The 22,161-nt window shown below is 47.5% G+C and overlaps 9 protein-coding genes across 9 annotated transcripts; 5 read left to right on the plus strand and 4 right to left on the minus strand.

The window, feature by feature from the left end:
- Window positions 1-332: 332 nt before the first annotated feature.
- Window positions 333-2,513, minus strand: PAAG_05948 (aminoalcoholphosphotransferase; the record flags this gene model as incomplete). The annotated part of the gene is made up of 7 exons (XM_002792114.2): window positions 333-464; window positions 581-1,263; window positions 1,333-1,428; window positions 1,481-1,527; window positions 1,646-1,803; window positions 1,992-2,001; window positions 2,374-2,513. 7 exons carry the CDS (start codon window positions 2,511-2,513, stop codon window positions 333-335), a joined length of 1,266 nt encoding a protein of 421 aa, XP_002792160.1.
- A 3,311-nt stretch (window positions 2,514-5,824) lies between these two features.
- Window positions 5,825-6,996, minus strand: PAAG_05949 (hypothetical protein; the record flags this gene model as incomplete). Its single annotated transcript, XM_015845734.1, has 2 exons — window positions 5,825-6,733; window positions 6,793-6,996. The coding sequence occupies 2 exons, from the start codon at window positions 6,994-6,996 to the stop codon at window positions 5,825-5,827; spliced, it is 1,113 nt and encodes a 370-aa protein (XP_015699960.1).
- Window positions 6,997-7,415: 419 nt separating this feature from the next.
- PAAG_05950 (hypothetical protein) lies at window positions 7,416-8,006 on the plus strand (the record flags this gene model as incomplete). The annotated part of the gene is made up of 3 exons (XM_002792116.2): window positions 7,416-7,541; window positions 7,594-7,755; window positions 7,800-8,006. 3 exons carry the CDS (start codon window positions 7,416-7,418, stop codon window positions 8,004-8,006), a joined length of 495 nt encoding a protein of 164 aa, XP_002792162.2.
- A 1,273-nt stretch (window positions 8,007-9,279) lies between these two features.
- PAAG_05951 (octanoyltransferase) lies at window positions 9,280-10,215 on the plus strand (the record flags this gene model as incomplete). The annotated part of the gene is made up of 1 exon (XM_002792117.1): window positions 9,280-10,215. The coding sequence occupies one exon, from the start codon at window positions 9,280-9,282 to the stop codon at window positions 10,213-10,215; it is 936 nt and encodes a 311-aa protein (XP_002792163.1).
- A 1,285-nt stretch (window positions 10,216-11,500) lies between these two features.
- Window positions 11,501-12,231, minus strand: PAAG_05952 (Rho3; the record flags this gene model as incomplete). Its single annotated transcript, XM_002792118.2, has 3 exons — window positions 11,501-11,622; window positions 11,770-11,998; window positions 12,133-12,231. The coding sequence occupies 3 exons, from the start codon at window positions 12,229-12,231 to the stop codon at window positions 11,501-11,503; spliced, it is 450 nt and encodes a 149-aa protein (XP_002792164.1).
- An 858-nt stretch (window positions 12,232-13,089) lies between these two features.
- On the plus strand, window positions 13,090-13,550 carry PAAG_12127 (hypothetical protein; the record flags this gene model as incomplete). The annotated part of the gene is made up of 2 exons (XM_015847655.1): window positions 13,090-13,309; window positions 13,426-13,550. 2 exons carry the CDS (start codon window positions 13,090-13,092, stop codon window positions 13,548-13,550), a joined length of 345 nt encoding a protein of 114 aa, XP_015702730.1.
- A 935-nt stretch (window positions 13,551-14,485) lies between these two features.
- Window positions 14,486-15,724, minus strand: PAAG_05953 (hypothetical protein; the record flags this gene model as incomplete). The annotated part of the gene is made up of 1 exon (XM_002792119.2): window positions 14,486-15,724. One exon carries the CDS (start codon window positions 15,722-15,724, stop codon window positions 14,486-14,488), a length of 1,239 nt encoding a protein of 412 aa, XP_002792165.1.
- Window positions 15,725-16,094: 370 nt separating this feature from the next.
- Window positions 16,095-17,815, plus strand: PAAG_05954 (COP9 signalosome complex subunit 2; the record flags this gene model as incomplete). Its single annotated transcript, XM_002792120.1, has 4 exons — window positions 16,095-16,135; window positions 16,186-16,344; window positions 16,411-16,471; window positions 16,547-17,815. The coding sequence occupies 4 exons, from the start codon at window positions 16,095-16,097 to the stop codon at window positions 17,813-17,815; spliced, it is 1,530 nt and encodes a 509-aa protein (XP_002792166.1).
- A 2,982-nt stretch (window positions 17,816-20,797) lies between these two features.
- Window positions 20,798-21,239, plus strand: PAAG_05956 (hypothetical protein; the record flags this gene model as incomplete). The annotated part of the gene is made up of 3 exons (XM_015845735.1): window positions 20,798-20,881; window positions 20,970-21,108; window positions 21,172-21,239. The coding sequence occupies 3 exons, from the start codon at window positions 20,798-20,800 to the stop codon at window positions 21,237-21,239; spliced, it is 291 nt and encodes a 96-aa protein (XP_015699961.1).
- Between the last annotated feature and the right edge of the window lie 922 nt (window positions 21,240-22,161).

Here is a 22,161-nt window from a genome sequence, read left to right on the forward strand (position 1 = left end):
ATATTGAGAACAACACGATAACATAAACACGGAAAGAAAAAGAAAAGATAGATAGAAAGAAAGAAAGAAAGAAAGAAAGAAAGGAAAGAAGAAAAGGAAAAAGAAAAAAAGACTTGAATGATGAGGAGGGCGGAGCGATTTCCAACGCCCATATACCACATATGTATAACTCACCCGTTCACAGACCACAGTTCCCATCCCCTCTGAACCGTTTCATGTATTAAAAAAACCATGAAAAGGCTGATACAGATCGGCTCGCACCTACAGGTCCCCTGCTATTTTAGATCCTTATCTTTTCATCACCGTCATCATCATAGTCATCATTATCGTCATCATGACAGCTTCGGTTTCGGCGAAGAGTTTTCTATCACCACTTCCGCCTTCTCAGCTCCTTCGTAATATGGGTGCTTGATGGTCAGGCACCAGATATCCAGGTAGTCACAGATGGTAGTGATGACGTCGAACTATATTTAAGCACAGAGTGAGTTTGCGATAGATCAAGGACACGATATTAAATTCCTCCTCGCACTTGAGAAGCAAGAGAGTGGAGGGGGAAAAGGAGGGGGGGAAAAGAACCCACCACAAAACTCCCATAAATCCCCACCGCCATCCCCAACGCCATAAACAAAAACGCAACCTGATACAACCCCTCCCCGTCCCCATTCTCAACCCCCAAGATACTCTCCCACAACCCCACCCTCCCCGCAACCCCGTCCACAACCGCAACAACAAGCGGTAGAAGTAAAACATTCCCATACGGAAACTCAGTCTTAACCAGATGCGCCACAATCATCCTCCCAACAGAATACGCATTAATAAGCCCCACAAACATAGAAAAAGGCACAAGATGCCTCTCCCGAATCACCGGCTGCAGGTACAAATATCCAGCCACCAAACCCCACATGGCAAGTGCCGGCAACAGGCCCAGCAGCGGCTTGTAGACATCCTGTCCGCGCTGGCGGCGGATGCTCATTACATTGTGGATGCTGCTTGCTGTGCTGAAGAGGAGGACGAAGGCGCCGTAGACAATGTACCAGGAGGTGAAGGGGAGGTTGTAGAGGGATGGCGGGATGGAGATTGAGGGGCCGATGCCGAGTGTTGGGAGCATGGGTTTGTGCCAGAAGCTTGCGCCGCCTTCTATGGCCGTTGTGGCGTAGACGGTGCAGAGTGTGAGGATGCCTTCGACGGGGCCGGAGATTATGCCTAGTGTTAGGGTTTGGGTATAGTATTCGTCCCATGTCTGGACGTAGAATGTGAATGCCGCTGGAGGGAATGTCAGCAGGGCTCCCAGGATGGACATAGTGGGTGATAATAGGGGGAGGGGGGAGGTACAGCCAAACAGAGTCAATACGGTAATCCACGTTTGCCCCAAATTCGTTGCTCCCGCGAAGATGAGGACTTCCAGTACGGTATTGCAGGCGTCAACTCCTGGATAAAACGTCAGTATCCACGATCTTCCCTGGGGAGACGAAATGCCTACCATGATCAAAAAGCTCGCCTAGAGGTCCACTTTGCTTAGTTCTCCGTCTGTGCATGGCAATGGACAATTAGCACCAAGTCATGACCCTCCCCTAGCAACCCTGTTCAAAGGGATTTTCAAGCAACCCCATGCATGGAAACATATTAAAAATCGTTGCACACATACGCCTGAGTCCCATCGACGGCATCGAAAGTCTGATAAAGAAACAAACCCACAGCCCAGCTAAGATAGACCCAAGGTGGACAGTCCTGGTCAAGGGTAGGGTTATACCATAGGAGAGTCAGGAGATTGATAACCACGAAACCGAAGCCCGTAAGTGTGATCTGGATAAATTTGATGTTAGTTTTTCGATAGGCTTTTCAGGGGGAAAACTAATGAAAAAGAAAAGGAGGGAATATCAAAAGGAGCGAATATAAAAAAGACAACAAAATGATGTGATATGTTTAGTGGCGTCACCAGGAAGAGGGGGGGGGGGGGGTTAAGAAAGACCTAATTCGCATCGTCCACTTACAGCATTTGGTCTAGAAGTGCGTAAGAGAAGTGACAGATGTTAGTGTGAGGTTAGGATATGAAACATTACAATGAACAAAAAGAAACACACACAAAAAAAAAAAAAAAAAAAAAAAAAAAAAAAAAAAGAAGCATCTCCCAATGGTATGGAGCCGATGTGCAATGTATGTATCATGGATCCTTCATGGATACATATCTCGGGCCCCCCCCCCCTCCCCTTTGGTACCCCTCTGCTCTTCACCCCCCATGTATAAGTGGACAGTTGACTCCCAACCTGCAGTCCCAAATGAATTAAAATAAATAAAAATAAAATAAAATGACCACAACAGAAGGGGGGGAAAAAACAAAAGGGCAAACGAATCACAATCACGTGTGTAACTCACGCCATAGACAGCGGGAAACACTTAATGACGACATGTGTGTAGAAGGGCTTGAGCACGTATCTGGAGACGAGCGACTTGTCGACGCCCGAGTAGCGGTACGTGCGCAGGGCGGGGAGGTTGTGTTGGCGGATGTAAACCATGGTTTCTTGGATTCGTGGAGGTTCTTGGACCTTTGGATCTTGTTCTTGTTCTTGTTCTTGTTTCTCTGTAACCTCTGTCTGTAGATCGCTGTCCACCTTGGGCAGCTGGGCAGGCGGGCACTACCTCGCAAGTAACTACACTGGGTCCCTGGGCACCTTAGCCCGGCGCTATGCTATGTATTTGCCGGGTGGATGTCTAGAGAGAGCACCCTGGGCAGACAGTAGAGGGGAGAGAGCAGCGAGAGCAGCGAGAGGTGTCTATGTTATAGGTATAGAAGAGAGGATGCAGATGCAGATGCGCGCGCGCGGTGTTGTTGTTGGCGAAGCGACATGCGGAATACAACAGTTGAATTAAGTAACTAACTTAACTTTTTTTTTTTTTAAAAAAAAAAAAAGGCCGTTGTTCACAGCTTTGACAATTCTGGGCTGTCTGATTGGCCAGACCACGGAGGCCTCACGTGATGACCCAGGAGCCGCAGAAAAACATCGCCTTTTGTTTGGTTCGTAACTTTATTTATCTTTTTCTTTTTTTAGTTGAAAAAGACAGGGCTCAGGACATGGGAAAGAGCTTTAACTCAAAGACGACTTGCTGGGGAAGCTAACTAGTTAGCTGGGTCTGATGCTAAAAACACGCTGGGCCAAACGGGCCATGGCCAACTTGGAAGACAGCTAGCTATGCTAAGCTAGCTCACCCCCAAAACGCCGTTTGTATAGGGCTCCAGGGCTCCCAGGGCTCCCAGGGTCCCCCTTGTGCTGTCTGTCAACAGTTTGCATGTGAGAAAGTAACGAATCACCTAGGGGCAAAAGAGAAAGGGAAATATGAAAGAGCTCGGTAAGGCATGTACTAGGTGCCTTAGGTGTCTACTTCATGTTCTCAGCCTATGTTGATAGAACAGGCAAGGATAAAATTGGCAACAGCATGACACGAAGACCCAACACAGACATTCAAGAATTATAAATAGAACTTTTATATATCTACCTGGGTATCTCTCTCTATATAAGGCCGATCTGTTCAATGACACTCATCACGAGCTCTTAATTGTTGCCGCCTCCTTTCCCGCTCTGTTTGTTGACCTCTTCTTTTCTAATACCATCTGTCTCTGGGTATAATTTTTGTGGGTCCCGAACCTTGACCGGGATCTCAGCCTGGCTGGGGTCTCTTCGGGGGTGGGCCATATGGCGGCTCTTCTTCCAGCTTCGGTTGGACGTACGTCCACTGGTCTGGTTATGCTTTGGCGCCAAGTCCTCCTGTTTGTCCTCGCAGAGCCCAGCCAGAAGGCGAGTGCCCAAGAGTTGTTACCGCGGCGAATCCCTTTGGGCCTCTTGTTCGATTTGTTCGGGCAATCCCGTCCCCGCCTGCAGTCCTCATCGGTTCCAGCACCACAGATTCTGCCTGCTATGTTTTGCTTCTCCTGAGTGGATGGATGTATGATAATCACCAACTTCCTTAAGCTATATGGATGATGGTGCTGTTGTTTCGAAGACAGAGACAGGGCCGGCATTTAAGAAGAGCATTCGTTGCGCCACATAACTAACTATCCACGTGCCTTCGGGCACACGAGCGAGAGCAGTGGATGGAGCAACAACAAGGCTCCAGCGGTATTGAAGAAGAAGGTTTGCACCTTTGTAAGATTCGATTGTTTTTTTTTTTTATAGAAATTTTGGATGTGTGTGGGAATTTGTCTTTTGATAGGCACAGACCACGATATGATATCGGTTTGCTATTTTTGACACTGGATAACAAGCAGGACCAGGACAGTGCCCCTTATTATATATAGATTTGGACACCGGGGCTGATCCTGACAAGGCTCAAGGGAGTATTCTCGTACACCCCTGGGACAGGGACCGGGGGATTTGGAATCATGCCACCAACGTTTTGGGAGCAACGACATTCTGCATCCCAAGATTCGGGATGGTGTGTGATATTCATGGTGTACCACATCCCAAGATCGAGCACTACGACCCAAAGTATCTTCTCCTAGCTCTAGTTAAGCCATATGTCTCATCTTACTTCTGTAGCACTCGATAGAAGGGGGTGACAACTTTGTACTTTGAATTCACAACCATAAGACAATATGAGGATTTTTAATGATGATATTCAGGGTGTGGGATATCTGGTAGCTGCATTGGCAATATGCCCACCGAGGGGCCGTAGCTAGGTAGTTACTGATTGCCCTCTGCGCAATGTGCAGTCCCACGTCTAGGAGAGATATCAGATAAACCCGAGCAAACCCGAGCAGCCAACCTTGAAGGAAAAGACTGATGTGATAAAAAAATAGTCCGCTGGTTACCATGGGAAGCGCTGCCGCTCTTCCATAAAAGAATGGTTCCGATGAGCTCTGGGGACCCAATCTCAAAAAAGAACCACGGAAGAAGGTGAGATTCTAAGATCTCCCATTAGCCTCATACTCAGTGAGCCCAGATATTGAATTTGACTGAACCGTGGAATCTTCGATCTTGATGTCGGGTAGCGGAGTTAATCCCGAGGACCCGCGGAAGGCTAGTTAGCTACTGGTCCCACACTTCTTATCTTCGGAAACCCACGATGCTCTCTAAGTCTGATGTTGGGTCAATGAAACATCGCGGAGATGATTTGCTATCGCTACTACGGGGTATAGCCCATGGCCATGAACCATGTGTGTATATGCACAGTGGGCACAGCCACGGTGACAACATACGCTATCGTCAGAGTAGGAACGGAATAAAAATTTGGGATGTTTGGAGATAAGTGCTATGGATGCAGCTTAAAGACATGTTTGCGAATGTTTCCGAGCTTTCCCATGCGTTGTTATTCATGCAATCACAGCAAGGCGAGGCAATGGCAAGACACAGTAATTTTATTTTACATGATACGTGACTTTTGCGTCGTGGGAGTAAAATAATGTTGGCTATCAATTCGCCTAGCCGCCTCTGTGGGTTGAAGATTGCCATTGGTATTTTGCAAAAGTCCAGCTTGCGTGTCATGTTTGCAGGGGAGATTGGTAGGAAATGGTATCCAAACAAGCGCCCATAACCATGGAAAGCATCAGCGTCTACGTGTTGTTTAGGTTGGCATATACGCACATACAGCATTTTCGAGCAGGCAGAAAGGTTCATTCCTTGGAAACGAGTCAACCATTCATCAACAGTTCACTAAAGCCAGAGAGTAATCTCAGCCGGTGCGTGAACCCCTATCGCCTCGTTATTTTCTCCAATAACAGATAGCCCGATGCGCACAAGAAGCCATAGTAGAACCAAAATAGTATATGCCAACAAACCGACGCAAACGTTCCATGGACGGCAACGTGTAAACAAAAAATTAATCAATCCTGTCAACTCGAACCCCGACGAAATCCAGCGTACGGGTTTGTCAGTCCAATGGCGCTGCCTGCGTCCATCGGCACACTAACTTTCCTTGCCGTCAACGGGATATCAGAAGCAAACGCATCTCCACCATCATCCTGTAAAACCAATCGTACAGAACCCGTAGATAGAGCAGGGATTCCTGCTCGCGGGCCACGGAGTCCCATTTTGGCCAGCCGCATCTCCGTCAGAGAAATTGGGGATAACGGAGTTTGCTGGAAAGCCATGTTGGCAGGTGATTTATTCAAATCGCTCTCTTTGACTTTCAAGGAGAGTTCCATCTTTTGTTGTTGTTGGTGCTGCTGTAATTTGGGTGATTCCACTTTTAATCGTTCGAATTCCGAAATCAGACTACGGAAATATACCCCTGCTTGAATGCTCAATGCATAGTCTGCTGGTGTACACATAAAATGGTTAAGGGCCAAAGGGGGCGCACCCGCTGACACTAGCAGCCTGAACGCCTTCAGATTGCCCCATGCACTGGCATAATGCAAGGCTGTATTGCCCGCATTATCCGTGAAAGCCACAGAGGCGTCCAGTCTGAGCAGTGTCGCGATCGTGCTCGTATCCTCTGAAGCATTGGAAGAGGAACGCGGTCGTTGTTTCGGGGGGATTAGGCATGTGCTTTGTGGAGTGTGAGAGGTGTTCGAGTTTTGGACCGCCAGCATAAGGGGCGTAGCACCGTTGTTGTCGGGCTGGTTGATGGTTTGCGGGAACTGGGTACAGAGGTATTGCACGCAGGCAGGGTGAGAATGTATAGCTGCCATGTGGAGCGGGGTGGCTCCGTCAGTATTCAAGCTGATGCCTGGGGCGGTGTCCAGGCCGGTCTTCAGGAATTTAGGTGTGCATGAGTCGTGGCCGAAGGATACGAGGAGTTTCTGCAGAAATATTTAGATGCGGGTCGTGGGTAAAGCTGGACGGGAGGAAGATTCCATACAACGACCTCAAGGTGACCCTGGATGGCGGCTAGGTGCAACGATGTATTGCTCTTGTCTTCGTAGTTTGGGTTCTCCAGGAACTTGGGGTTGTTTTTGATGATGCGTTTGACCAGCAAGACATCGTTCAATAGTATGGCGCTGCGCAAGCGAACATCCACTGCTATATCCACCCTGAACGAGAAGCGGTTAATAGATAGCTCCATACGTCCAATTGGCGGAGCAACTCACATTGCAACAGCATTTCCAGGTCGATAAAGCAGTGGTTACCTAGGTTGTGGATTTTGCATGCTTCACATTGACAGGTTCAACAACTTTGCGGTGGAAGTTGAATTTAGTTATTAACTAGCTACTGAGAGAATGTTGCGATGGTTCAATCTCCTCGTCGGCTGAAAGGCTAAGCCAAACTGTCTATATACACTAATCACGTGCGGCGGGGCGGCTGCCCGGGCAACGTGTTACGTAATTTGTCAAAACCACGTGATGCTCAACGGTGCATTATTTCCAAATTTTATTCGCGAAAAGCGGGACCTTTGACAACGCGATATCCAGAATCAACCTCTGACGAAAGGCTTAGAAGGGAAATAATTCCGAGAAACGCTGCTGACCTAGGGAGGAATCACACATGGCCTTAGAGGGCACGGAAAGCCAGGAGGGCTCAGAGAGGATTGAGATCATCTGGTCGAACGAAGCATTCAAAACTATGGCAAATTCCAGTTCAGTTCCCTCCGGGTCATTTTACCAACTCCTTGTACACTGCCAAATGGGGAGGTCGCAAAAGTCGAGCTCACTGTCTGGCACAGCTTTATGGTAAGCAGTTCGTGGTTGAGGATAGAGGACCAACGGTCAAGCCCACCTGGTTGCTGTCGCCACTGCTTGGTTGTTATGTCAAGACATCGAGTCTCTTAGCATATGTGTCCGAAGACCTTGAAAACGAAACTCTTAGTGAGGTCGAAGTGTACGAAGTGCTTTGAAAACACCCACTCCCGAATGTCTCATCCTACTATAGCTAGCAGGACGCTCATGGTCGGGTATCGGGGCTCTGTTTCAAGTATACGTCATCCAACTCGGCGACCTGCAATCCCAGGTCTTCGTTAGGACACCGTTTGTTACCGAAGATCGGGAGCAACTATTGACGACCTCAATTGGCATTTCGCAATACATTTACAATGCATTAGCCTCTGAGAATGGCAAGATAGAGATGTCCACACTTTGAATTATCTGATGGCAGTGAATTGGAAGTGTCATCCGTTTGTATTGTAAGACAAAGGTCTTACCAGTGTGAGAGGGCATGACGGCCTAGAAACTAGGCCGACATTGTGTCATAACAGACAAAATGGCTTCCAAATCCTATTCCATTTGTCTGGCTCTCTCCAGTCAATCGTTGCGAATTTAAGAGCACCTACGTCGACACCGAGGCGGACCGTCAGTTAGACCTTGAGATGATTTTGCTCCACGGTTCAGAACTCTTAGCCGACGCTGTTTGATACTAGCCTATAGGGTCTTTATCGTTTGATGATAACTTCATCTCTTCCTGAATTTGAAATGACCTTGTGCCGTTGCTCTTCTAGATATTCTAACGGGGTTCGCTTGGAGCGTCGTGTTCTCAAAATTTGTAAACCCTACTCCGTGCACAGTGGAATATACTGACAAATTCATGCATATCGACCGTGGCCCTACGCACGGGTTCGGAAAGAATGGTGTCTCAACCAAGTTATCCTTAAACGTACTCATGAACAGGCAATACGTATGAGTTCCCCAAAACTTATGGAGGGGCAACAAGGCGTTGCTTGAACCGGTCTCGTTGTTCAATCACCGCTCGTAGTAGTTATGGGTCAACGCCTGTGGTGACATCACGAAACCGGCGCCGCAGCCATAAGTACGAGTTTTCTTAAACGAGGACCGTAGCTATACCACCGTCAGGGGCGCTCACCCTTCTACTTCTGCCAACACGTCACCAGCGAACCAGGTGGGCAAGGGCCGGAGACAATCGTTCGCCTGATGCTATCGGTGATGTAGCTGAGGGCCAGGCAAGATATTCCACCCACAGTCTCCCCTGCAAGGCAGCCACTGAACTTTAGATCATGGGAGACATTGCTGCTGTAACTCCACCGCTGAATGTTTAAGGCGGGTACACGCTCTTGTGATATATTCATGCTTCCAACAACATAAAGTGTGCCAGAACAGTGTTGATACTTCTGAAAAATCACAAGATTTCCCTATGGGCTGGCTAGCTCCAAGCTTTGAGTAAATCCAACGGATGGATGAATTCATTTAACAGCAAAGAAACTCGGATACAGAATCACGTGATTGCTTGGTACCGATCAAAAGTTGAGCTTCAAAATTTCCCTTATGGAAACATTTACGTTGTCCAGGCGTATATCCATTGATGAAGAAGGCAATTTATCTCAAAGACAAGGAGAAGAGAAGAGGCATAATCGATTCCCTCATATCTCCTCTGTGGCGCCCGATGCCCCCCTTGTATCAACATGCGCCTCGCCCACCTCCACATCCCCCACTTGACGCCCTTCACCCACACCTCCCGTCTCCAACAAACTCTCGTCTCCCGCCTCCTGACCCACAAAAAGCTGTACGACTCTCCATCCTCTCCACCTCCCACTCCCACTCCCGCTCCTCCTGACCCCACAATCCTAACCTTCACCCCACATCCCGTCTACACCACGGGCCGCCGCGACCTCCCCCAAACCAGCACAGCCAATTCCAACAATCTCGATCCTAACCTCCTCCCCACGCCACTCCAACCAATCCGCCACCTCCTCACCCGCACCTCCCCCTCCCAGCTCCCTCTTGCTGAATTCCACCCAACCCTCCGCGGTGGCCAAACCACCTACCACGGCCCCGGTCAGCTGGTGGCATATACAATTCTCGACCTGCGACGACTACGACTGGGTCCACGACAGCACATCCGCTTGCTGGAGAGAAGTATACTAGATGTCTTGAGCGATTATGGGGTTGAAGGCGGCGTATTGAGTGAACAGGATCCCGGTGTCTGGGTGGACCAACCATCACAGTTACAAGATGGGCGGAGAGGCGGCAGTGACCTATTGGCTAAGAAAATTGCGGCGGTGGGTGTGCATCTGCGTCGGTATGTGAGCAGTTACGGTGTCGGGCTGAATGTTACGGAGGAACCGATGTGGTTCTTTCGTCAGATTGTTGCGTGTGGGTTGGAGGGGAGGGAGCCGACGAGCCTTGTTGGGTGTGGGGTTAGATTTGGTGATGCTAGGGATGGCGATGATATTATGAGAGAAGTGGCGGAGAGGTTTGTGGCTGCTTTTGTGAGGAGGGTAAATCAGGTTGGAACTCCGGGGGCGGTTGATGGTTGTTGTGAGACGGGCGGCGGGGTGGGGATTGACGAGGTGTATAGGATAGAGGAGGGCGATGTACTTGGGGATGGCCGGGAATGAGGGATGGATGAGAGACCCTAGCTACCTTCTGGATTTTTTACTTGAGTTTTGGATAGAAGGCTCTTTTTAAGCATTGCGATGGCGTTCTGGGATCGGTTTTATGGGGATTTTTATATTGCATAGATACTTCTAGGGATCTGGATAGTAATGCCATCTCACAAGTACAGCAGTGACGGTGATAATATGAAGTTTCTCAAGAAATAAATAAAGAATGTCCTTCATGACACGCCTAGCAACCCCCTTTCGCACACGAAGGGCAAGCAAGACTACCTGGAGAATCCGAGCAGCGGAACAAAAATATGGTATATCATCTAAAATAATTTGCCCATTTTCCCCCAGACTTCTTCAGGTTTATCGCTAATATGTGTATCGCTGGATCTCTGGGAGACGAATAATAGAACGTACCCAACGTCACAAAAGCAAAAGTAAAAGAAAATCAAACGTCGCAAGGGGATAAGCACATCGTTGACCAGACACATACAGAAGGTGTCTTAAAAGCTCTTTCAAATAATGTAACGGGCCATTAGAGGTATTGGCGTTGTGATTTCGTAGGAAAATCTCCTCAAGTGTTCATAGAGAGACAAGAAGGGGAGAAAGATATGCAATATACATATACTAATATTAACAAGCAAACAGAAGGTTATCTTACCACATGGAAAGACAGGAGAATAGACAGAATCAAACAGAGAAGTAACAAAACTAACTTTGTACAGGATTCTTCGGCATTAAAAGGGAAAGGCGGGAACGGGGAGAGAAGGAGTTGGAAAAGAAATCTGCAGTAAAAGAGAAAAGTAAAGAAAGAAAGCAACCTGGAATCAATCCGGAGATCCCGTCGCCCTGAGTTATTTTGCTCCGTTAAGATGGCACACCCACAAAGAAAACAAAGGACCACTCCAAGGTGGCAATTGGGGTGGAGGTTTGTAAAAGTGTGACATGGTAACGTGAATGAAAAGAGTATGTGAACAAAAAATGAGGAAAATGTCCACATACCCTGGCCATATAAACGATAATGGGTAAAAAGGTCGAAGAAGACGAGAAAAGAAAAGGCGTAACTGCCCTATATCCACGTCATGTTTGACCATAAGAAAAATCAACGCGGAAAGGATTTCAGCCTGGGGAAGTTGGGGGTATTGCGTGACGCGTATAACTAGAAACAAAGGAAAATAAGGACCGATATACTTGGGGCCGTGGGTTATATGAATGGTCATCATCAGGGCCGAGACACAAAAAGCTAGTGCGTTGTGCATGCATGGGTGATCCCGAGAACCTTTCCTTCAAGGGCATATTACAGGATCACACACTTGTCGATCCTGCTGTCTGAAGATCTCGCAGGCTTTACTGCCAGTGCAACTCTAGCAGCCTCTGTGAAGGCCTCGTTGACGCCGCGATTTCGCATGGCGGAGCACTCTATTCAAAAGAAACCAAAAGGAAAAATTAGACAAAAGTGTTTTCAAAAAAAAAAAAAAAAGAAAAAAAAAAGAAAAAAAAAGAAAAAAGAAAAAAAAAGAAAGGCGGAGAAACCTCCATAGAAATCCAAGCGACATGTCTTCATACCTAGATATCTCAGCGCACCAATTCTCTTAGCCACTTCGAGTCCCTGGTCGTATCTAACGATTGATTTCGCGGGAGTTTGCGATCCTCCCTCCTCTCCATCTTTCTCATCGACCTCTTCTCTCAGATCGCACTTCAAGGCGACAAGGACGATTTTAGCTCCAGCGCAGTGTTCGGCAATTTCCGCTAGCCACTTCGATTCAACGTTCTCCAGCGAGTCATTACTGTCAACCTATATTTCCCCCGTCGAAAATTTTAGCCGTTACCTTTTGTTTGCCATTTCTCTCCGCTCCCAATCTTCAACGAAAAGAAAATGCAATGCGCCCAACCAACCACGCAAAACTAAACGGGACGGTCGAAACTTACGCTAAAGCACAACATTATGACTTGCGTGTCATCGTATGAGAGGGAACGTAGGCGATCGAATTCCTCTTGGCCAGCAGTGTCCCAAAGGGAGACTTCCATGTGGATACCATCGACATAGACATCTGGTTGCCGCAAACAATCAGTATTTGGTACTCTTTGCTAACCAGTTCCATGACTAATGAAGGACGGAGCCGGAACTTACCATGTACGTAATTTTCTATTTATATTTTTTATATTCAAAGCAAATCAGGTCAGCCAAACCAATGTCATCTCGCGATATGTAAGGGTAGAGGTGAACTATTATTTCATACCAAAGACAGTTGGCTCGCTGCAATCCATGCAACAACGGATATATTGGCGCTTTGGTCAACACTGGCATTCTTCTCTTGGGCTATGGGGGGATCATATCTGGTTGTGTAGACAGGAGAATGTAGATGGAATCGTGTGGTGTCTTACTAGACTGTAGGGAAGAACCTGCACAACGCATTAGATGCAAGATCAGTACCGATTCAAAAACATTTTTTTCTGTTTCATCCTCCGCTTTATTTATTTATTTATATTTATTTTATTAATTTTCTTTCTTTCTTTCTTTCTTTCTTTCTTTCTTTTTAATTTTAATTTTATTTTTTTGCTTCCCCCTCCCGCAGTGCGTCGTCAAACATGCACGTTTCGTCAAGGGTTAGACTTGGGGAAGTCTGATGTATTGTAGGTAGAGATGCATGTGCCTACCCTCTTGTGAACACATTCAACAACGACGTCTTTCCACATGCGCCGTCACCTCTGTATATCCAAGATTACCCGTTAGTATACTGATAACAGTTTGATGTACATGGCGGGGTAGCAACTTGAGGCGACGTTGGACAGGGCAAACACAGGCGCTTCTATCCGGAGGAGTCTTAAACTCACAGGAGCACCAGCTTACGATGGACCGTCTTTTCCCGTCGACACAAACCCATCATGACGAGAGCGCGAACCGCGACTACGTCAGGTTATAGACGATGCGAATGGATGACGGGGGGAGGTAAATATGGAGGGAGTCCGGGAACGGACAGAACGTTGAATTGGGACAAGCTAGCAGCGTTCCCGGATGGCGATCTCTTACGGGGGGGAGGACGGGCGGGCGGATATTGGAGGATGAAGATGATGATGGGAGGAGGTGCAGAAACAAGAAATGAGAGTGCGTATTATAATATAAGCTGTAGTGAATAAGATGTGTCCACAGCAAGTGGATGTTTGTAGCAAGGTGGTAGAAATGACTGCCGTCAGAGGAAGAGAAGATTAAATAAAAAACAGAGCGGATCAAGGTGTTCAGCCACAGCAACGCAAGAGTGGGTGGGTGGGTATGCCGGTGGAATGACATCGCTGACTCCGGGAGCTTAGGGGTTGCCATGGTAAGTCAACGCCTCGACGCTGGGTGAGTGGGTTAACCCCCCAGGTAAGGTGCAGTCTAGACTTGATGCAAACCTCAGCTAAACTTAGGTTAACTAACTTGCAAAACTTAGCTAAACAAGCCCGAAAGCCGCCCTCCCCCCCCCCCCCCCCCACCCCCCCCGGGGCCCCCGGGTTCAGGGGCCCAGCCAGGGGATCAGTTTTTCCCCCATTTTTTCCCCCCCCTTTTTTGGGAAAGCCTCCGGGAGAAAACTCTTCAAAGTTTAACCGGGCAACTCCGTAAACCTGGAAGTCCCAGCGATCCTGCTTGTTCCCGTGAGGTAAAAACAAGGACTGGGAACAATCCATTTCAATGTGTAATGATTTCCTATTTCAGCTACGCGGGGTTCCAGGATCTGGCATTGTCCAATCCTCAGAACTTCCGTTGCTTCTGCGCAAGGGTCTGCTGCGGACTGCCTTTTTGTGAAACTCATGGCAAGTAATAACTCTCTCTCTCTCTATATATATATATATATACAAGGCCTAAGGACTCGCTATGTATGTACCCACGTACTCCACTCCGGTATACAAGTGTTTCGACCTGTTGTTCAACGGTCAGTACGGCTGCATCATAGATGATGAGTCCATCGTCAAACCATGGGTGCATCCATGGAGATTTGTAATCATCGACTTTTTCCCCAAACAGATGAAACGGAAAACAATATTCACCAACCCCCAAAAACTGACAGGTTTATCAGCATATATATGTACAGAACATATATCCCAGAACCTTTGTTCCATACCCAAGCACCGTTAAAAAAAAAATTAGAAATAGACAAAATCCAACAGATATCACAAAAAGTTTACTCATAGATCCCAATATATAAAGCAGCAGAAAACACGAACCAGATTAAATATTATGTTATTATTATCATCATAAAAGAATTAGCCATAAGAGCGAAAAAAGGGGGGAAACCCCTTGCTCTCAGTAAGCTTCCTGCTCTTTCTCAACACCCCTCCTCCCTCGTTGGAGCCTATCAGCCAGATCCATTTCTCCAGCCCGCCTATTAAGACCGTTCACAAACCTCCCCTTCCCTCCATATTTGCTTGACAGCGCACGAGCCGCATCGTCCGCCTCCTGCTCCTTGCGTTCTCGCCTCTCAGCTACGGCTAGACGGGCCGCGCGATCCTGGTCTAGCTCGTTGGCATTTCGTTGCATAGCGGCCAACTTGGCCATGCGCTCTTCATCATTTGTGGTGGATTTGGTCTCCTTTGGTGGAGCAGGGAGACGGGCACGAGCAGGAGCGTCGGATCTCTGATAGGAGTGGGGTGACTCTCTTCGAGAATGGTGCCAGCTCTGTCTCTTGGAGCGGGAGGACTCCTCTCGGGATCGATGTGATGAGCGCTCTCGGGAGCGGTCACGGGGATGCGGAGAGTAAGATCGTCGCCTGTGCAGTGGCGACGGTGAGCTTTTGGATCTATAGTGGCGGGGTGGTGGACTTCTTGATCGCGATCGCGACCTGGATGGGCTGCGTGATCGATGGCTCCGACGATGACGACTTCGTCTGTCATCCCCATCATCGTGTCTCTTGGACCTATGTCTGTCGCCATTATCATCGTGTCTGCGAGACCTATGTCTTGAACTCCGCTCGTCATCAATATAATCATTCCTATGTCTGCGTTTTCTGTGCTTCCGATTTTTTTCTGACGACTGCGCATCGACACCGGCAGCCTGTAAAAGTTGTTTCCTCCGGATTGGATCGTTCATCATTGCTTCGTAGGCGGCTTGTTCCTGTTTTTTAATGGCCAGCATGGGATCTTCTCGAATCTTCGCAGCGGTATCCCTCGCGGTATTCGCATTCTGCGCAGCCATAAACGAGTCCTCCGTGGATGATTTCTGTAGCTTCGAGCTTTCAGAGCCCTTGATAAGATCATCGATGCGGCGCTTCCCCAGGAGATATCCTTCCATTTCTTCGGTTGTCCCTGTCTGGCCCGCGGCGGGCCCCGAGTACATCCAATCCACGCGGCTTAATCGTTTCTTCCCGCCTGCTGCTTCCTGCATTTGCTGCAGCTCCTGTATTTGCCTCTCTTCCTGCCGCTCCTTCATCATCTGCTCAATCCGCTTGCGCTCCTCGAGCGCTTTCTTCTGCTCGATCCATACCCGCTCCTGGTTTTTCTGGAGGACGGGATGCCACGACTTTTTGAGATTGAGATCGCCTCCCATTGTGGCACAGTGTCTAATGTGAAATAGCGTTATAGACTCTTGCTGGGTTGAAGGCAGCGAGGGACTGAATATGTACAGGTGCCGTTTGTTTTGAAGGTCGAGGTTTGCAGGTGAGCCTGGATAACCAAGTTAGATCACAGAGTGGCGCGATCAGATAAGGAGCCGCGCTAGTCCAAATATGGAGCAGCATCCCACCCCACGTACCTGACGACGGGTCCCTCATCCGTACTCTACTCTTATATCAACGGCTCAGAAAGCTTCAGATCGTGAGTCGTTTATCCCTTTCCCCACAGAATCAGTTAGCAAGGAGCCAGATATTGCTGTGGGGGTAGTTATAGCCGGTGCTGCACGCACTGCACATTGCTTCAAGATGTCGGACGACGACTTCATGCAGGACTCCGACCAGGAGGAGTATGTGCCTATCCCTAACTTCTCTTATCATCTGCTGACAGCTTATATAGATATGACTTCGAATATGAAGACGAAGACGACGACGAAGAAGCCGATGTCGGTATCGAGAATAAATACTACAACGCGAAGCAGATCAAAGGGGACAATCCAGAGGAGGCCATTGCTGAATTTCTAGAAGTACCTGCGCTAGAGGAGGAGAAAGGCGACTGGTAATCTTTGCGTCTTCATCGTGGAATTGCATTGCGATAGGATTTGGCTGACAGCACTTCCTGCAGGGGGTTTAAAGGTTTAAAGCAAGCGATTAAGCTGGAATTTAAGCTTGGTCGATTTGAGGATGTGAGTGACACTTCGTGCTCTACCTTACTTACACCTGCGCTGCATGGATGATGCGACTCACGGCAATCCATTCAGGCGATTGAACACTACCGTGAACTGCTCACGTACGTCAAATCGGCCGTCACGCGAAACTATTCCGAAAAGTCGATCAACAGCATGCTGGATTACATTGAAAAAGGCTCCGATGATGAAACGGCATACCATTGCATGGAGGAGTTCTACTCCTTAACACTCAAATCTTTCCAAAATACCAACAACGAACGGCTTTGGTTGAAGACAAATATCAAGCTAGCAAGGCTGTGGCTGGAGCGGAAGGAGTACGTGCAGCTAAGTAAGAAAGTGAAAGAATTGCATCGAGCGTGTCAGCGTGAGGACGGGACAGACGACCCGGTTAAGGGAACATATTCGTTGGAGGTCTACGCCTTGGAAATACAGATGTACGCGAATACGAAGAACAATAAACGGCTAAAGGCCCTCTATCAGAAAGCGCTCACCGTGCGGTCTGCCGTGCCGCATCCGAAAATCATGGGAATAATTCGCGAGTGTGGCGGAAAGATGCACATGAGTGAAGAGAATTGGAAAGAGGCACAGAGTGACTTTTTTGAGTCGTTCAGAAACTACGATGAAGCTGGCTCCATACAGCGCATCCAGGTCCTCAAGTACCTCGTCTTGACTACCATGTTAATGAAATCTAACATCAACCCCTTTGACTCGCAAGAAACCAAACCATATAAAACCGACCCCCGCATATCCGCCATGACAGACCTGGTCGACGCATTCCAACGCGACGACATACACGCCTACGAATCAATCCTCCGCGACAACCCTGACGTCATTTCAGACCCCTTCATAGCCGAGAACATCGACGAAGTAAGCCGCAACATGCGCACTAAGGCTGTCCTAAAGTTAATCGCCCCCTACACCCGCTTCAGCCTTTCCTTCATCTCCAAGAAAATCAAAATTTCCATCCCAGAAGTCCAGGATATCCTCAGCTTCCTGATCCTTGATCGGAAAATCCCAGACGCAAAAATTGACCAGGAAACCGGTGCTGTAGTTATCAGTCGGGATGAGGACCATGAGCGTTTGCATGCTCTTGAGACCTGGACATCTCAGCTAAACTCGCTTTGTCAGTGTGTTTTGACAAACGCAGATGGGTTTAGGGCCGAGGAGACGGCGCGACTTCACACATCTATGCTGAGTGGTGGCGGGGGTGGGTATGGGCAGATGGGCCTTACAGACGATTCTGCATCGTCGCCGGAGTTCAGGAAGATGGGTGTTGGTGGGATGAAGAGGGATTGGAAGGGGAAGTCAGGCATTGCGAAAGCTTTTTCACGACCTCTCTGATGATACAGTTCCACTAATGACCCGGGGTTTTTTTTTCTTTTCTTTTTTTCTTCACTTTTCTTTCTTTCCTTTTATCCCTTTGTGTTCCATCTGTTACATCGTTGGGATCCCTTTTGTTGCGCCACTCTGGTAGCTGACTGCTTTCTGGTAACCCCTTTTGACCAGTGTGGATCCATTGGGATAGGTAGGAGTTTTACCACTGGAAGCGATGATGCTGTTGTTGTTGTTGTTGTTGTTTATCAGCAACCACTTCAAGAAATAAAACATTCTACTAGGCCAGCTTCAATTATTGTCAGCAGCCTTCCACCAGATCAGCCCTTCTTTCTTTGCTGCGATTCCCCCGTAGACCGTGATGGAACATAACAAACTGCCTATGCACATAAATGATTGTTGAAAGTGCCTAAATTCAGACATTTAGTGATAGAAGCAAGATCCCCTTCCTGTCACTGGAGGCACGTTATCGCAAAGATGCGTTTTACTCTCCCGGCAAAAATGGTTTATTTCCCAAGATTGATGTTAAGAAAACCCGGCAGCCATGCATTCACATAGGCCTAAGAATCCTCAATCACTCCGAGTCGCCTTCATATTCATACAATTTATATGTATATATATGTGTGTGTGTGTGCGTGTGTGTGTGTGTGTGTGTGTGCGTGTGTCCTTACACTGTCGATCTCCAGTGGATCTACAGAGTTCGTCCTAATCGCTGCAGTCGTCGATCGCATCGCTGTGGATAACGATAACTGGAGATCCGATATAATGTATTGTTCATCGGTTACACGATCGAATATAGGGTAGTGAAATACGGGGCGGTCAAGAAGCAACGACGTGCCAATAGTCACCTTACTAAGTTATTATGCTCAAATATACCTCTCTCAAAAACAAGTTCACGGAAACGAGGGGAAATTGAACCGTTATCAGGAGATCGATCCAGCACCGACGGTATGGCTCGTGTGCAGGAGGCAGGGAGCGGCCGCGGACATGCAGATTCTAGTGTAAGTAACGGCTTTGCTGAAGAAGGCACAGTTTTGGTGTGACAGAGATAACCAATATAGTGATATCTGAAAATGTGGCTGAGATTTCAAAACATGTCGATGGCCTAGAATCCAAAGAGTCATCCATACTTTAGTTTTATCATGACGCTGGATGAGAATGGGATGATGGAAGGGTGAAGGCCGATTGATAGGTATTATTAGTATTCCCGTCCTTCCGCTCGAAACAAGGGGCACGTGTTTGCTGATAAGGGGTAACTTTCGGTACTAATATTGTATGTATCAATTAGAAGCGGGGGGAATTGCTCTCGTCGTGATAATGGTGTGAGATCACTTTGGGAGATGTTTCTCCCGTTAGTGCACCGTTGGGAGCGGGAAATGCCGAGCAGCATGGTGTCGTCGACGGACGCTATGATGTGGAGATACAGCCAAGGCGTAAAGATCGAATTGCTCATGCTTAATCGTTTTTCGAACAAAGGCTGCCACTACGTGTTGAAACGATGCTGATCTTCCCAAACCTGCTCCTTTCCAAATATGCCCCAATCTATACTTCGCATATTTGACGCACGCAGTACGCAGTCAGCTCTTCATGCATACATATCATCCCTTCCAACTAGCTTTGAAGAAGCAAAACCGTCGAACACAGAAGGAATGAAACAGGCTTAATGAAAAAAATGAACACTTGTGCAGGAGTTTGAAATACTCACATCCTTAGTTGGAAGCGCCGAGTATCTCCACCGACAATGTCAGGTATATACCCCTTCAGATATCCCCGCGTCGATCAACGAATCCTTATTGCGCTCCGTACAATATGTAATCCTGGTTACATCAATGCAACTTTGAAAAAATACAACAAACCCTCACTCCAACCGTATCTTGGCTACCGAGATGACTCCAGGTTGCCGGCCAACCAAACTTGACACATGAATATGCAGAAGTTATGACATCGCGAGAGATATTTCCAGGAGTGTGTCCTATGCACTAGATAAAATTAGAGGCACAGTGGTGATTGGACAAGAGGGTGGCAAATTGCGTAGACAGGGCGAGAATAACAATCTGGGAACGGAAACGATTAGGATTCCATCCAGTTTTGTAATTTATATCCGGTCTAGTTATTATTGAGCCAGGCCCTGAGGGCGTTGATCCCTTGTGGTTCTGGAAGAAATATATATATACGCATCTGGAGAAGCAGGTCAACTGTATGGGAAGAAATATGGTATATGACGATAGCAGGAATAAATAGCGTTCGATATGCTCGATAATGACTTGGAGAATGGTAGATATAGGAAATACCACGACATCGTGATGGCTTTTCCGACGATATCACAATTGGCGGCTTTTGGAACCAAACGTCCGGTGGTATAAAGCTTACACATGTGACGGACTCCTAAACCTAGGCCATCGCGAACAATTAGAGCAGATCTACCCGCATGGTGCTGGCAAATTATTTCAATATAGAAATAGCCATCGCTCTCATACAGGCGGAGGTTATGGGGCGCCTAACGTTGAGCGCAACAAAATGAGATGTGGGGGTATTCCACGGGATCTTTTTGGGTAAGTTCACCTGCATCTTCGGGATATCTAACACGTCGATCGCTCAACCAAATGTCATCAGGCTCTTCAGTGGGACGACCATTGGACCCAGAATGCACATTTAGAGTGTTTCCAATAATAATAACCATGTATTTACCGATCGAAAGTAGCGGAAAGGCTCGCTGGGTGCCTTAAATCTTGTAGGTTTCCTAACTAGGAGCTTGATAGCATGCTATCGGTAGCAGCCAGGAGTGATCGGACAAAACCGAATAACAAGTATCTTAAGGAGTTGTTAATCCTGCACATATGCAGGGAAGAAAACTAACAGCGCCGTTACACTTCATCCTTAAGGAAACAAAGAGAAATATAAATTCCATGTAGACTAACAACCACGGAAAGCCACTCACCTCAGTTACTATACAAGGGTGACTTGATATCTCGAATTCAAACCGCTCCCAAAATGGCCGACGGGCGTTGGAAACCCAAGCACACAAAGAAAGTATATCTACCTAATTGGACCACATATCAGTCCCTCTATGGCCAAGTTTGTTAGCTCTTTTAAGTTCCATGCCTGATGCCCGTATATCTGACAAGTTGACATTGAGCCACCTACACCTGCGTTGAGTTTACAGATGGTTGGGCCGATCTGCGTCGAAGCGAAGCGTGTTTCGACCCATGCGAAACGTGCCGATGAGAAGCCACCGCCACAACTTGGGACATTTTGTGGCGAATTCCAAGCGTCTTGGAGAACATCAATGGCTCGTCCCGAAGGTAAGATCGCTAGTTAAGCCTTGGAAATAATCGACTTTCCGTTCTTGTTGACCAAGACCCTAGGAGCCCCACAACAAGAAGAAGAAACGGATCTTATCCACTCCACAAGCTTGGGGGTAGCTACATTCTAGGCAAGAACAATGATTATGTTTTAGCCAGCTGGAGATGTTTCATTTCTGCATCGGAAGCACCAACTAGATAGGAAAACGATGGCCAATGAATAGAGTGAAACAAGAAAGAAAACACGAAGGTTCAACCATACCGCGAATACTTTGTTCACGAAAACGATTTTTTGGAGGTGCATAAAGGCAATCGGTGAATGTGGTCAAACCAGCTTCCAAGGTTCCTTTTCGTTTCCAAGAGCCCGAATATTGTATCTGGAGAATAAAGGACCATGTCAGTTAGTGACCTTGGCAAGATGGGTATGTGGAGTGGTGTTGGCCAAGAAACGGAATTTTGAGGGTGTCAGTCCGTCGCAAGTGATTTAACACAATATGGTTAAGTTACCCAACGCGAAATGGCGATATGTGGTCCCTAACTAAGGTTTTAATGGATAAATCTGACTTGTGATAACGAGCGGAAAGCTTCAGCTCAGCATTTCTGTTTGGGATGCCACAATGAGCTGTCACTTTCACTGAGCTGTGGCTCTCTGCGAACCTAATACGTTTATCCATATTTGACGATGCAAATTCGTGTCTATTATGTTTTCTCGAACTCATCAATTGTGTGTTCTTGCATAGGGAACATCCTGTCAATTTCAAGATCGATTCATGGATAACTAAGTCGGAAGTGGCTGCTGATTTAACGATGTAAATTAATCAGTAGTCCCGATGGATAGGAAGCACAAGGTTATTGCAAAGAAGGAGATATCCGTGGTGATCCGACATATGCACCGTGAGACGCCTGAGACCCATATTTCTTTGACGTGTTGACGTCTAAGGCAAAGGGAGCAGGTTCGTGGACTGAGAAGGGAGAAGATATGTACCAGTTATCAAATCGAAAGAAGATGGATTTTCTGGCTCCCGAGGGGGGCGGATAGAATGGGGCATGTAA

The sequence above is a fragment of the Paracoccidioides lutzii genome (genome assembly GCF_000150705.2).
Source record: "Paracoccidioides lutzii Pb01 unplaced genomic scaffold supercont2.16, whole genome shotgun sequence".
NCBI classification, from domain to species: Eukaryota; Fungi; Ascomycota; class Eurotiomycetes; order Onygenales; family Ajellomycetaceae; genus Paracoccidioides; species Paracoccidioides lutzii.